Genomic DNA, 15,677 nt, shown 5'->3' on the forward strand with positions numbered 1-15,677 from the left:
CGCCCAAACGCGTCCGCACGGCTTTCTGCAGGTAAGGCATCGCCCAAACGCGTCCGCGCGGCTCTCCGCAGGTAAGGCATCGCCCAAACGCGTCCAAACGCGTCCAGGCGGCTCTCCGCAGGTAAGGCATCGCCCAAACGCGTCCGCGCGGCTCTCCGCAGGTAAGGCATCGCCCAAACGCGTCCAAACGCGTCCAGGCGGCTCTCCGCAGGTAAGGCATCGCCCAAACGCGTCCGCGCGGCTCTCCGCAGGTAAGGCATCGCCCAAACGCGTCCGGGCGCCTTCCGTCTTCGTGCCCAAGGGCAGCGTGCCCTCTGCTGGGAGAAGAGCCGTAGGAGAGGAGATGCGCTCCGCTGGAAAACACAAGCCCGGCTGAGGACAGAAACGTGCACACACACACAGGGACGCAAAGCACTGTGTAATACTGTTCTCGCTTTCAACTTGTCTCTGAGGCACTGAACAAAAACATGTTTAAGAATTCTTAATAACTTTAAGGTGGAAAACTAAACGAACCAGAAACGTAAGAGAAGTTTGCGAGCAAAGGTGTTCCTAACCACTACTTACAGCACTGCTAGACACTAACCCAGACGGTAAGAGCCTGCCTTTTGCTCTAGATTTGATCAGTGCCCTGTATAATAACTTCCCAACCAAAATCATAGATTTTACCACTACAGAAGCAACCAAACCTTTGTTTTGGTTTATTGATATGTACTCTGATGCCACTATATTATGGGAGTTTATGAATAATAAATATTGCATTCCTATGTGTCAGGAAAGGCGATCTAAGTGATCTACAGTTTAAAGTAAGCTAGGTAAGCTACCAAAACCTGCACCTTAGGGGAAAAGAACGCTGCCATTTTAACATTTTACCTGAAATTTATGGATGACTACTTAACTACAGTTAAAAAAAAAAAACAAAAAAAAAACAAAGAAACAAAATAAACAATGGTTAATCTACCATGTGCTTTCAAACAGAACAACTTGATTTTCAGTTCTGCTGAGCATGAATAAGTTTAGTGAATCAGAGCTTAACACTATTTACTAAAAGCAAATCAAGATATCCCAGAATCCTATAAGAAAAATTTTGGAAATTGTTTCAAATGTTTTATCCAAAAAGGCATAACTACCAATGTTTTCATACAGCAGACTCTTCCTTTTAAAAAGCTTTTATACCTTTTTCTACCTGAACTTGCATTTTTATCCTATGTATCCTTATAGTATCCAAAAATTATCAAAGACACTTAAGAATTCCAGTAGAAGAAACTTGAGAAAGTACTTATTATTAATGCTTATTCTGAGTTTTTGTCATTTCTGCCTCTTGGAAGTGCAATTTCTGAATTAGAAATCTCATTATTAAAAGGGGTAGCACTTCTAGATTAACAAGATTTTTAAAAAAAAACAGTAACCAGGTTTAAAAAATGTTCTGATAATTTAAACTGACACTAAACACCTCTGAAGAGGATGAGACCACAGATATCACCTACAGTCATGAAACCTCCAGATGCTAATAATGAAGTAAACAAGGCGGACTTTCATTAAGACCTCTGAATGAGAGCAGAGAAGGAATCATCATGTCATTTCCCTCCTGTAGAAAAAATGCTATTAACAGTATAATCTTCCCCCTGCACACTTTTATCAACGGAATAAGGGTGGGGCTGTGTTTTCCCCAATAGCTCCAATATGTCAAGGAGCCGATTTCTCAGTCATTAGCAACACAGAATAGAGGTTTACTTTAGACAGGGCATTTGAGATAGGACTGTGTACAAAGACCTTGTGAATTACTGAGATAAGCTACTGACACCATCATAAAGCAATATTATGTTCTGATAACAGAGATCATTTTTCATTAATTGTAGAAACTTCTTATAAGTTAGGTGAACTGCCTTCTGGAAACGTGTACTTTGGAAGCATGTGCAAAGCAGTTCAAAGGACTAAGGAAAAAATCATAGATGCGTTGTTAGAAATGTGATTCAGAAATTTATCTCAGTAATCTCTACACTGAATGCTCTTGCACAGATAGTTACCAATGTAGTTTTCACTTTAGCAGCAATAGCAGGAACACTTTTGGAGGCTTGTAATCTCGTCTTTGTCAGCAACAAACCTTCAAAGGCCCTATTAGTTATGTCCTGATATTTTAGTGAGTATATAATAATTTTGTAATTGTGTCCTTATGGGGAAACCCTCCTCCACACACACATATTTAGGCATTAGAAATTATAACTACTCAGGTGTATTTGAAAGTTAGATGAAGAATACACTTTGTTCCCTAAAAGGTCAGTGTTCTAATCCTACCTATTTATAGGTTTTGATAGAGTTTGCTTATATTTTTCACAACCAACACAATGCATAAAGATGGTAGTTATAGGTGAGAAAGTAACAAACTTCTCTGGAGAATCTGTAATGAAGGCAAGGGTTTGTCAAAGCTCTATTTGGTCTTAAAGCACGAAAACATTTCAGACCATTCCCAAACCATCCAAGACCAAGTCCTGAAAGACTTTGATATTAATCATTCAATTATATATCAGGAAATTGGAATGATATCTTTCCTTGGATATGGGGAGAGAATAAAACCTAACGTTCATTTTCTTCCAACTGTTCTCCAAAATACATGTCCTGCTACCCTTGTTAGATGACCAGCTACACAGAAATCTTACCAGTTTCTTAAAGCACGATCATCTGTGTCTGGGTATGGATTTTTATGGGCAAGCAGCTGCAAATTATTGCTGATTCTGCTCAGACAAGAATATGTAGGTACCAGAAAAGATGTGTTATATAAGTCATGAAAGTCTTCTGAACAAAACTCAGAGGAACAAAAACAAAATTCCATGTCAAGTCCTTCTCATCTAAAACCACATATTAATGGTTATATCAACATCAGTACATTTTTCAAGCAAGTGTCCACATAATCAGTTGCATATTTTTATTTGCATTTTGCTAAGAGTTTATCTTTAATAACTGTATGAACACAGTTTGGTACTTTTTGTGCTTAGAATACTTTCTTATGAAGTAGACAAAGATGTGAGAAGATGAAAAGAAAGTACTTCTAAAGGTGATGTCAGCCTCCTAGGTTTAATATGAAAGTAAGAATTGTCTCCTGGGAAATGTCCCAGAAAGTAACATCAGCTAAAATGAAAATAGAGTCTGTCACAACGGAAATAACATCTCATGAAGATAGTCTGGTTTTAGAGCAATAGCTGTATCCACTGGCCATAAATGCAGACTGCAACAGGTATCAGCAGCAATAAAACTACCTACTCTCAAAATCTCTTCTACTTCCACTTCTATACTTTGTTTTGTGTTGCTTCTCTATCTGCAATTCACTCTTGTTTTGGTATATAAACACTACTGAGGTAAATAGTTCCAAAGACAGTATCTGGCCATAAGGCTACATGGTACAGCCTGATCACATCTATGGTATTGAACTCCTAATCTCCAAAGCAAGGTGGCTGCATCCAGATTGTCTAATAGGCATGGTTCCTCATCTGAGTTAACTCCTAAACCTTACCTTAGGAACTGTTTAGGAGAGTGCCAATAAGCCCATGAGAAAGCCATGCTATAGATTGTTCTAAATTTTGTAGCTTAGATCATCAAGAGCCTGTAACAACTTGCACATTAATTTCCCAAAACAGACATAGTCTAAATATTCTTTTTTATTTACATTATATCCCATTCCTCCAATTCACATCATATCTTAAAATCAGTATTTCTGAATGGCCTGTTGAAAATGAAAAGCCCAAAAAGTTAGTACTGGAAACAAAAAGGGATGACAGATATATAGATTTTAGTACCAGAATGGGGACAGTCCATCTAACTTGACTTGCTGCAAAAACAGGTCAGAGGTCTTCAGAAAGAAATATCTTTGTTAAGAGTTACTAGTTAAAACTACTAGATAGATATGCCTTTGTATAAAAAATCCAGACTGGATTTATATACTTCAGAGAGTGATAATTTAGACCAGTAATTTAGACAGACAGTTCCAAAATTTATTACCTACACTATCAAAAAAAGGAACAATAATTTACTCTGAATTTTCCTATCTCCTGCTTCCAAACATTGGACTATATTAAGCCCTAATTTTCTAAATTTAAGATTCATACTGTAACAATTCTTCTTCATGGAGATAATTCCTAATCATAATCCAATCAACATTTGAATTTCTCTTTAATATGTAAAAGATTGCGCTTAAATCTTTGCCATAAAAAATAGGTTTTCAAATCTATAATTGTCTATTTCTTGAGATGTGTTTATCATATACTCATCTACCTAAATGTTATTTCCCACATAATTTAGCTAAGATTCTTTAGTGAATACTCTGTTTTCAACACACGCATTTAAAGTTCTCAGGATGACAATACCAAATTTTTCTTTTTAAAAAATAGCATTTTTAAAGATGTCACTTGGATAAAGATCTTTGTTAGCACAGCAATCAAGCTAATTGATTTAGTTTTCTGTAGAGGAAAGGATTTGCAAATTTTATGCCTTGTTAAGCGAGATGAGAAGACAGAAAAAAAGCAGGACTGTGGTGAAGAGGGGAGGAAAATACATGGTTTAATGTTTTGAAAAGAACTGTGTTGTCTTGCGTGCTTTATACAGCACTGAATACAATAGAAACCACCAATAAATGAACAATATTATTTAAACTTAATAAAAAAATACAATTTACCTATTTATATATTTTCACTGTTTGAAAGCCTTTAAAAGTTCTGGCAGCTCAGAGTCTATTATAAAAACATCTTTAAGTTTCAGAATAAATTAGAACAGAGATGGTTGTTTCATCATGACAAACAAACGTGAGTTACCCAAGAAGAATGCTCCTTCATCTGATGTTGGTTGCTATGAGGGCCATTTGCATGGCCACGCCAAAAACAGTTTTGACAGAGCTGGTAGTTGTGGCACTGCTGGCATCGGTACCGGAAACCCATCATGCTCTCGCACCGGCAATATGAACATTCCACGGGATGGAAGACTTGGTGGAGATGGGGAAGGAGGGAAAAAGAGAAAAGTAATAAGCGAACCTTAAGAATACCTCAACCATCAAATTTACTTAGTGCTTCCAAAAAAACCCCCATGTTCTTAACCACTAAACCAACTTGTTATCCCAGGCAGGTCATGGATTCTGAATCCAGAACATGTCATTTTGGTGAGATTAACCATAAATCTAAGCTGATGATAACATAATAGTTTCATCTGACAATTTCAATGTTTCTTATATTAGATTTCTCCATCTTCAGACACAGTCAGACCTAGAAGTCTCCATGCAAGTTCAACAGCACAGAGAATACATATGAGTGGATAGTGGAAACAGAAAGGGTGTATTCACAAAAGTGAATTCATTTCAGCCTAAGAAGTTAATTTCCCACTACAGTCAGATTTTTTCACACAAAAGGCAAATTCAAAAAACAAAACTGGGCTTCTGAGCTGAACCACTCATTGAGGGATCTCCCTCGCTCCCACTGACCATAAGGCAAGCTCTGCCTCTTCTACCTCTATAGCTTAAAATGAAGAAACCCCCAAAATACCTCCAAATCTTAACTATTTAATTTTTAAGTCTTTTGAGATGTTATGACATGCAGGTCACAAGCAGGCTAAAAAAAGATAGCTTTTTCCCTGCTTTCTATCCATGAATAAAACATCACAGACTTAATCCATTTGAGTTTATTTTTTCCTTGTCTTTCTCTGAAGAGATAAGTCTTCAAGATAGACAAAAGAGGAGTGTGAGAACAAGGTAAAGGAGATAACTTAGCATATGGAATATTGAAAAGGTGAGGCATAGGAAATGGAATGGAAGGATGAAGGTGAAAGCGAATTACAGCAGCAGATAGTTTAGCATCACCATTATACACCAGAGGCTGTGCTGCCATTCAGAGAGACCTGGACAGGCTGGAGAGCTGGGCGGAGAGGAACCTCGTGAGGTTCAACAAGGGCAAGTGCAGAGTCCTGCACCTAGGGAGGAATGACCCTAGGCACCAGGACAAGCTGGGGCCTGACCTGCTGGAGAGCAGCTCTGCAGAGAAGGACCTGGGGGTGCTGGTGGATGACAGGTTGACCATGAGCCAGCAATGTGCCCTGTGGCCAAGAAGGCCAGTGGTCTCCTGAGGTGCACTGGGAAGAGTGTTGCCAGCAGGTCGAGGGAGGTGATCCTGCCCCTCTCCTCAGCCCTGGGGAGGCCTCATCTCGAGTCCTGTGTCCAGTTCTGGGCTCCCCAGTCCAAGAGAGACATGGAGCTACTGGGGAGAGTCCAGCGTAGGGCTATGAAGATGCTCAGAGGGCTGGAGCACCTGCCCTGTGAGGAACGTCTGCGAGAGCTGGGCCTGTTCAGCCTGGGGAAGAGCAGACTGAGGGGGGATCTGATCAGTGTGTACAAGTACCTGAAGGGAGGATGTCAAGGGGACAGGGACAAACTCTTTTCAGTTGTCCGATGTGACAAGACAAGAGGCAATGGGCAGAAATTGAAGCAGAGGAAGTTCCGCCTGACTGTGAGGGGGAATTTCTTCCCTGGGAGAGTGATGGAGCACTAGAACTGGTTGCCCAGAGAGGTTGTGGAGATATTCAAGGAGATATCGCCTTCTCTGGAGATCTTCAAGGCCCGCCTGGATGCAACCCTGTCTAACATGCTCTAGGTGACCCTGCTGAGCGGGGAGGTTGGACTAGATGATCTCCAGAGGTCCCTTCCACCTTACTGATTCTATGATTCTATGATTCTAAGAGCATAGGTACTTACAAAGAGATATAAATAATTGTGCTTTGGGGAAGATCACAGAAAAGGGGCAGATTACTGGTCAGTTAGCTGAATTTGTAGATATATCTGTTTGAAACTATTGAAAGATGCAAGAGAAATGATTGGGAAGAGTTTTAATTTTTGATCTATGAGAAAGGTTATTATTTGGCCATTCTAAGAGAGACTTGGTCAAATACTTCATAGGACAATAAAGCTAATGTAGAATCATAGCTTCTGTGGACAATAAAGCTAACATATAAACATATAGCTTCTATAGGAAGGTTTGACCTGTTAAACAGGGTAGAAGTGTCTAGACCTCACGAGTGGATGTATATGCCCTAAGGGTCAGAATATAGGGAATAAACTGTTGAAAATACTTGGGTAACAATTAGAGAAGACAGGTTGAGCATTACCCTGCTCAGGTATGCTATGTATAATTAATCCAAGAAGATCAGGTGGAAGTCAAGTGGAGGACGATTTATTCAAGCACATAGCAACACCATATAAAGCAAAGGACCTGGCCATTGGGAATGGACTATAGCAGAACTGTGGCAAGGTTTTGACTCAAGAAGTGGAGAAAGCAATGAAAAGGAAAACTTCTAGACTTGTTCAAACAGTATAAAAGAATTGGTTGAAAGAGAAGATGAAAGGTAACCTTGAGTCAATATGGCAACAGAGTTTGTGAATTTTAGGAAACGGAGGAGAGATGACTAACAGGGCAGGTGTCAATAAGCTCATGAGAATTAGTAGGTAGGTTACAAGGAGAAACAGCTCAACAAGAAAAATGACTTAGGAGAACTGCCAAAATTCTGTAAAGAAATTATACTAAAAAAACAAGCATAAACAATCTCAAGGCAGAGAAAAGAGGAGAATGCAGTGATAGACCAACTTGGATAAAATCAAGAGCTCCTCAAAAACCTAAAATTCAAAAGCAAGCATACAGAAGTGAAAATTATTACTGTGGGTTAAACGAAATACGCAAATACACAAAATCAGAAGAAAAGAATGAGAGAAAACTAGCAAGGGATTTAAAGAGGACACAAAAATTGTAACTATGATCCTTAAAAGAGGGTAAAATTTGAGATTGGCAACTACTGACCTCTCATTTTATTTTAAAGTGCAGAAAACATACTGGGACAAATACATTATTGTAAGCACTTGGAAAACAACAGAGAAATTAGTCATGGACGTTATTTGTCGGATTAACCCAATTTCTTTCCATGACAAGGTAATTGACCTTGAAGAGAGGAAAGAGGTATTAGATGTGATAAATTTTTCATTTTACTTCAGCAATTTTTATAAAAATGGTCCCCATGATAGTCTCATGACTGATTTTCCTTCTCATGAGAGAAATGCACACTAGATGAAAGGACTGTGAAACTGGATGCATATCTGGTAGGAAAAAGATCAGAGAGCAGTTAATTGTCAAAATGGAAAAATCTAACGAGCAGGCCTCCAAGGGGCTTTATTCCAGGTCATATACTAGTCAGTATTTTCATAAATATATTGAATGATGGACCAAAATGTCCAATTTGGGCATAACTTTTCAAGGAAGATACGGGTTAACAGAGCATGCAGAAGAAAGTAATAATAATGTCTGAGCACAGTCTAAAAAGAAGTATGGAAGAAATAGAGGCAGCTTAGCTAGAAGTAGACTGTGATAAAGCATCTTCAATCATTTAAGAGGTACTTACAAAAATAACAATACATTCTCCAGAGCCAGTGGGCAAAACCCAGGTACCTAGAGGTTTAAACTGCAATAAGAAAAAATTCATGCTAGAACATTAGAAAAAAAAAACCTCACCCTATGAATATTTTAACACTGATTTTCCCTCAAATTTCTGTCCAGGGAGGTTTTGAAACTTTCGGATTGAAGATCTTTAAGAAGCAGCTAAGCAAATCTTTCAAGAATATTTACATACATTTGAGTTTGCCCTTGGAAAGAGAGAAGGATGAAGTCAAAGCTCTATTTGTGTTCCCCACGTCCCCACAATAACCTTTCTGCCAGCGGGCAGGGGTTCTGCCTCCTGCTGAGTTAGAGCATTAGTAGTACACTACCCTGCATACCACTTGATCTTGTCTCATCCCCCCCCCTTTTCCAAAAATGCCTGCCTGACTTCCCTAATTCGATGAATTTAAGAGACTATTACTGATGAAATGGGGACCAAGTACTACAGAGTCTTGAATCAAATAAAAAATATGAAAATGATATGCTTAAGGAAAGCAATAATAATATTCTGATGAAATAAAAAGATAAAGCAAAATAATAATGGTAACAGCATTACTGAAGGCACTGCAAAAAGCATGCTTTAAAAATGACTAGTAAGAAGAACATTGGAACAGTCAATATCAGAGTATTACGTGGCAAGATAAATGGCCATCAGGGTAGAAACAAGGAGGTATACTTTATTTTTTTCATAAAAGCGACAAGACTTAGCTATAGACAGGATGTAGTTAAATGAAGTAGAACTGCAAGCTTCTTCCCAGTATGAGCCTGCCATCTTCCCCTTCCTAGGTTACTGGTACGTCATATGCTATGATCAAATGTAGGCAGCTTTTCTCTTTTTGTTCATCTCTAAAGATGTAACGTATGGTGTTGCAAACTTTCTTCCTCTTCTCTCCTGTTCAGATCACGTTCCTACTCCTATCTGCATAAATCCAACTAGACTGAAGTTATCACGAAGCAATCAATTAACAATGTTTGTCACACCACTGGCATTCCTATATCTAAGTCACACTTGATCCACCATGGCCCTTCTGCCTTTGCACTGCGAGAGTCAGCCTCCTTCCTGCTGTTGCTTTCCTGTCTCTGAGATACCTGCTCTACTAACAAATGTTCATGTTTCTTTTTTTTTTCTTTTTTTTTTTTTGATCTTCTCTTATGAAGCTCTCTCTTTACCCAGTGCTCCCTGCCATATACAGCACTGGGTCTTTTAGGGTTCTTTCCTCTCCTCATTTCTTCCAAGTCCTCAGACTTGCACTTTTCTGGTGGCAGCTACTCCAGATTCAAACTTCTCAAAGGGCCTCTCTCTCGAGACAGAGACAGAGAGAGAGAACCTGCTCCTTCCTTCCCTTCTTCACTCCTCCCAGCACACCAGTTCTCTATGGAAAGTACTGGAAGAGCAGGGAAGGGCAGCAGCAATAGAGACGGGAACATGAACCCAATTCTTCTGTCCAGCTTTTCCTTTTTTTCTTTTTCTAAGTCCTGGTCATATACCTGCAGTCAGCAAGCTTTTGCCTTCTCCCTCTCTCTACTCTCTCTCTTTTTTTTTTTTCCTTCAACAAATACAGCTGGTGACTGTCATATTTCACTCCCCTCCCCAAATGTTTTGTATCCCACTGCAGGACACAGCAAGTATTTCCCATCTCATCTGACCCACTCCAGTATTACTGACTCTACTCAGACTCATACATTGCAGAGCATCTGAAAAAAAAAAAAAAACTTCACAACACTAACCTCACTGACTACAGTTGCATTCTCTTCTCCTTCCAATTTTGCCATCCTCCAAAATACTTCTCCTATAGCTACACTTTAACTCTCAGCTGTAACCTTACCAGTATTCAAATGTCCTCTCCTTTAATTCCCATTTCTTCTCTGATCAGGATGTGTTAGTCTCCCAAATGTTAACTGGAAGAATGTGATGTGACCTGTCTCCTTCTCCTCTGTCACAAAGATGTTTCTCATTTGACCTTCTCCACAAATCTGATCTATCCAAAGATCTTCTTATGCCATCTTGTGCTTTGCCTTATACTCCTCATACACATCCCATTTTTTCTCTTCTTCTAGGGGGAAGAGCTGTCCCCCTAGCTCTCTCATTTAAAAATACAAGCAAGATTTAGGTTCTCAGATATTAGAGACAAAAATTTGACTATATTTTCTCCTGTAACTCCAACTTCCATCACTAATCTTAATGAATGCACTATTTACTGTTATTCTCTGATGTCTCTCTCCTCCAGTTTTGACCCCCAAAACCTTTTGCCTCTCACATTTCTACAGAGCCACTCCAATTAAAACCCCTAGTTACTGCTTCCTATCCAAACTTAGGTATCTTTACTCCATCATCAATTTTTAAACTGCAACTCCAAATCTGATCTTCCTCCTTTTCTTGAAATCTTCACATCTTATCTTACACTTTGACTGCTGATGCTAAAACTAGTCTTTTTATTCTATCTGAGTAACGGCTTTCATGGTCGGAGGAAGAAGGAATATGATTAAGGGTTCCAAAATATGACAGTAACGTAAATGATAGATTTAAGTGAAATAGTGAAAAAGAGTTTGAAAGGAAAATTATAAACCCATATTTTGGCTACGTGGTATAAAATTACCATGATTTTGGAGATATCTGAGACAGTTAAGTGAGATGTGGGACTGAGTCTTGGTCTGTAACTCAGAAGTACATCAAAGTGTCTGCTTACATATGAGAGAGTGATGCCACAGGAACAAAGGTATCAAGAACAAATGGAGTCAGAAATAAACAGGGGCAAAGAACAGCCTTTAATAAGTTGTGTAGGAGGAATTCCAAATGACATTAAAAAAGATAAAATTAGAAGTTAAAGGAAAATGAAAAGATGACAGCTGTAAAACACAAAAAAAGAAATCAAAGAAGAGATAATAAAAATAGAAAGGTAAAGCAGGATGGAGATGGAATTAAAAAATTTGAGCATTATATAGGAAGAGGCTATTCAATATTTTGGTACAAAACTGTTTTGTGGAAGATCTAGAAAAAACAACTGTTTGAAATATTAGCAAACATACTGTTAATGCTGGAAGAGAAATGCTTTGAAGAACTTGCCATGATTATAAATGCAAATTAAATATCTATCTTCATATTATTCTTTCACATGTGATACCAGTAGCTACAGCTGTAAACAATACACTGCAACAAGACTTTGCTCTACAAAATTTTGCCATGTAAAACTTGCCTACTACACAAAGTACATGCCATGTTCCAGGTTTCAACTCTGATTTTTAGAATTTTCCATGGAAACTCTTTAAGGAGTCAGTTTTGCAGGATATTTGTATTCTTAGCCTGGAGAGAGGCTCAATGGATAAAGAGAAACTTGCTTAGGTGACAAATTAGAGCAGGTATCTCTATCTTTCTATTGACTAAAGAAAGAACCTGACTTTGCTGGTCTATTTACGAACCTTTCGGTTCCTTTTCCGGGTTGGTTGTAAAGGCGGCCCGTCCACCTGAGTCAAGTCCGGTGAAGCGTCATTTGGTGACGAGAGCAGCGTCTGCGCTCGGATGGAATTTGGAACCGGGGCGTGGTGCAGCCGGTGGTATTTGGGCTGCCCGATCTTAAGCCCCGCAGACGCGCCTCATCCCAACAGGGTCCCTCCAGCAACACAGCCAAGCAGGCATAGACGGGGTATCAGCGGTTCCAGAAAATGAGCAGACTCACCGTCCATGTGAAGAATTTTGCTCTGCCTTTGGAGCTAAAGGGGTAAGCGGCATGCCTGATCTACTGAGCTAGGTCAGGCGGTAGGCTGCACTACCACTTGGTCCCTGCTGTCTCACGCGAGGCCAGGGGACCTCACAGGGCCCCATGCCCTGCTACAACGCCCGGGAGAGCACAGGCACTGGCTCAGGGGGGGAACCACTGGATAGGTCTCCCCCAGCCATCACTCGCTCGACTAGCCGACGGGGCAGGCAAGCAAAGCCGATCCTGCTCCAAGTAGGGGCATGCCGTGTCACGTCCGGTAAGGTCTGGATGACCCGTTCCCCAAGCGGGTCAGAGCCAGGTCGGTGACGGTCGTCGGGACCGCCACCGTGCCCAAATTTTGACGAATCGCCACTGGGCCAATGGCTTGGAGGGGGGACCGTGAAACCCGATAAGGCCAATTAGGCCCCCCCTTTACTGCCGAGGATCAACCGATTCTGCGGCAGGGCGGAGGCAACTACGAGTCGCCACCATCACAAACCTGGGACGGCTGTGCACTCGGTTCCCCCAGTAGGGGTATCCGGCGGGACCACGGGGAGGTGGCACAGCCGATTCAAGCCCAGTTAGTAACTAAGAGAGTCATAGTTACAAATTAACAGTTGAGAATATACCCAAATACTCTTGGCTCCTGCATTCTGCTGCTGTAACTGGATAGTCTTGTAGTGAGCATTAAAAACATTTTCTGGCAGCTACAATCTGGAACAAAGAATTCCCAGGATATATCAGATACATAAAAGCTATCAAAAAAAATGCAAGGCATCTTCCCAAGAAACTTGCTGACAATTAACCAGGTACACACAAAAACCTACCCTCCACTGTAAAGATGGGAGAGGAGACGCAGGCAAAGGAAGGAAAAAGCATGGTAAGGTTTGGGGGTTTTGTTTTTTGTTTTTTTTCCTTCCCAATCATGAGTCTTAAATTCTAGCAAAACCTAATTGGCAAACACCTCACAAACTGAAGTCTGAATGTAGATTATGAGAGCAATGATAAAAACTTCTCAAGCTTTGCCAAATCTCTAAATAAACCCTGATCTCTGAGACTAAACACATTCTGCTTCATTTGCTGTTGCAGAATAGTGCTTTTCAACTTGTGATCTATGAACTCTGTGGATCATATGGACCAGCAGATTGTTATGAACAGGAACAATTTTGCATATGCTATACAGCAGCCTATGTAAGAAAACCTTTGGAAGTAATCTATATTCCATAAGAAGAATTAGAGACTGGCAAAACAGAAGAGATTGAAAATCATTACTGAATTTTTATCCAGAAAAAAAAGAGATGACGAGTTAAAAAATTAAGAGGAAAGTACCTGTGAGTGTCACTCCAAGGTACCCAGTCAGATGATAGTTCTAATCAGCTCTAGAAAAATATCACAGACATATTATGAGACCTGGTTTAAATTGTACAAAGACTTTGCTGATGAGTAACTTAACATCTTCCTGCATTCTGCAAAAATATTACACAGATTTATTGCTTTATACTACCATGAGCCACAAATTAGTATACCAGGACAGCATGGACTGAAATATGCATGCAGAAGCTTATTTTGAAATGTGCTTCCAAAAGTTTGTTACTGCTAGTTTGTATGAGGGACCTTGTGCCTCTTAGAGAAATATCAGTTTCCTTATAATAATGATGTTTATATCTTCCTTTTCCTTTCTTTAAAGCAGCCATCTGGAGAAGCTACAGAGTTTACAACTGATCAGTAGAGGAACAGCCTTCAAAGGCAGAATATTCTTCCTTAATGACAACTTACAACTCAGGCAGCATAGGAAATTACTTGTACAGAAGATTCTAACGATACATTTTTCTTAAGTCATTGGTTACCTACTGACAAAGCAAAGGCCATTCAAACCACCATGAAAGGGTCCAGATCATCTAAAGAGAAAACTTGAAAAAATTCTGCCTTCCTAATCATAAGAGCATTGTTTGTAATCCTAATAAAGAAATAGGGAGATTAGTTTCTCCATAGATAAAACCAATATATTCAAAGTACCAAAAGAGAGACCAAATTGAAAGCATGAGATTCTGTTACTGGAACTCCTTTCCGACTATTATCATACCTCACAGGTTGAGTGGGAGGACTGTACGCTTATATCATGTTTCTTAATGGAAGCTAGAATTCAGAGCTCTGGGGAAGCACAGAAAAGAGAAAAAAAAGAAGAAAAGGGAAGAGAGAAGGTAATTCTGTTTCTGGAAAGGAAGTTTCTGCTGTGCTTCAAGAAAAGCAGAGAAATGGAAATGCAACTCCCCAGACACTGAAAATATTGTTCATCGACTAACTTGTTCATTTGGATGTCAGGAGGGAAAGACAGACACAGGCCAGTTAGAGATGTCAGAGTTCTCCAGCAACTGAGTGTGACCTTAGGCCAACCTCCACTCACCCACGCCTACGGAGGATAACCTTGTTACAAGTCCAGTTTCAAGATGACTCACATACTCCAAAGGCACTGTCAAAACACCAGCATGTCTGTCATGTTTTCCTAGGAAATCACCTTCCTCCTTTCAACCGATGAGAAAAAGGCAGAAGAGAACAATGGCATAATTACTGCAATTTTAAGGTTGCTTTATTTATTTATTTATTTATTTATTTATTTTCTATTTTCCCAAAAGGAATTTGAAAATACATCCCATTGCTGGGCTCTGCCTTTCCTTGTGGGAAGCAAGGCTATATGATTTAACCTAGCTAAGGCTGCTTAACAGCTGCTAAACAAATATCATGCCATTTTAGGAAAGGCAGCTAGTCTCAATCCCAGTCAGAACTTCTTGAAATGGTTTTGAGCTTCTGGGAAAGCTAAAGATTTATTTTTCACTGAAGTCAAAACTTGAGTAACAATATCTGATGGAAAAATTACCCATCAAGGTTTAGAAAAAACCCAACAACAACAAAAAAACCCCATGCTTAAGGAACATCTTTAATTGGAAATTCCTATGCAGAAACTGTATCACACACACAATTGGTTTTTCAGTTACTATATTTAGAGCAAGATACAGAGTATCTTACGAAAAGAGTAAGGATCTCTACCCTAGAGAACCTATAACCTAGCAAAATATTTATAAGAATGTTCTATAAATTTAAGGTAACAGGAAAGGCAAATTTAAACGGGAAAAAAAAACATTTTTTTCCTTACAGCTAAATATTCTTTTTTGCATTTTTCCTTTGTTACAAATGGAAGAGGAAAAAGAACATTGCCTGAAGCCTTCTTCCACTTCAATTTACAAAGGATCCCACTCTACAAAAGCATAACAAAATGGATTAGTATGCTTACACAAAAGTATACCATTATTAAATGGCACTTTAGCATGTAAATTGAGATGATGCCTCTCCAAAATGATGTGCTGGTTTATTTGTTTAGAGGAGTACTAGCAATCAATGGAATTTTATTTGATGCCTTGAGAGAGAAGACAGGTTTTCCTCTTACCTGTAGATGTTATTTCTCTAACAAAACAAGCTCAGTCCACAGCTTAATTGCCTTTTGACTATACCAGATTCGAAAAGACAATCAAGGAAATTG

At 39.4% G+C, this 15,677-nt stretch overlaps 1 protein-coding gene across 5 annotated transcripts in view; it reads right to left on the reverse strand.

Annotated features, from left to right (window-relative positions):
• The window catches only part of DTNB (dystrobrevin beta), a 219,126-nt gene that overhangs the window by 152,314 nt on the left and 51,135 nt on the right, over positions 1-15,677 (reverse strand). For all 5 annotated transcript variants that reach the window (XM_062573367.1, XM_062573366.1, XM_062573364.1 and 2 more), the window contains exon 9: positions 4,800-4,966. In XM_062573367.1, coding sequence (XP_062429351.1) covers positions 4,800-4,966 — 167 coding nt within the window. The remainder of the gene's footprint in view (positions 1-4,799; positions 4,967-15,677) is intronic.

This window comes from Rhea pennata, chromosome 3, assembly GCF_028389875.1.
Source record: "Rhea pennata isolate bPtePen1 chromosome 3, bPtePen1.pri, whole genome shotgun sequence".
NCBI classification, from domain to species: domain Eukaryota; kingdom Metazoa; phylum Chordata; class Aves; order Rheiformes; family Rheidae; genus Rhea; species Rhea pennata.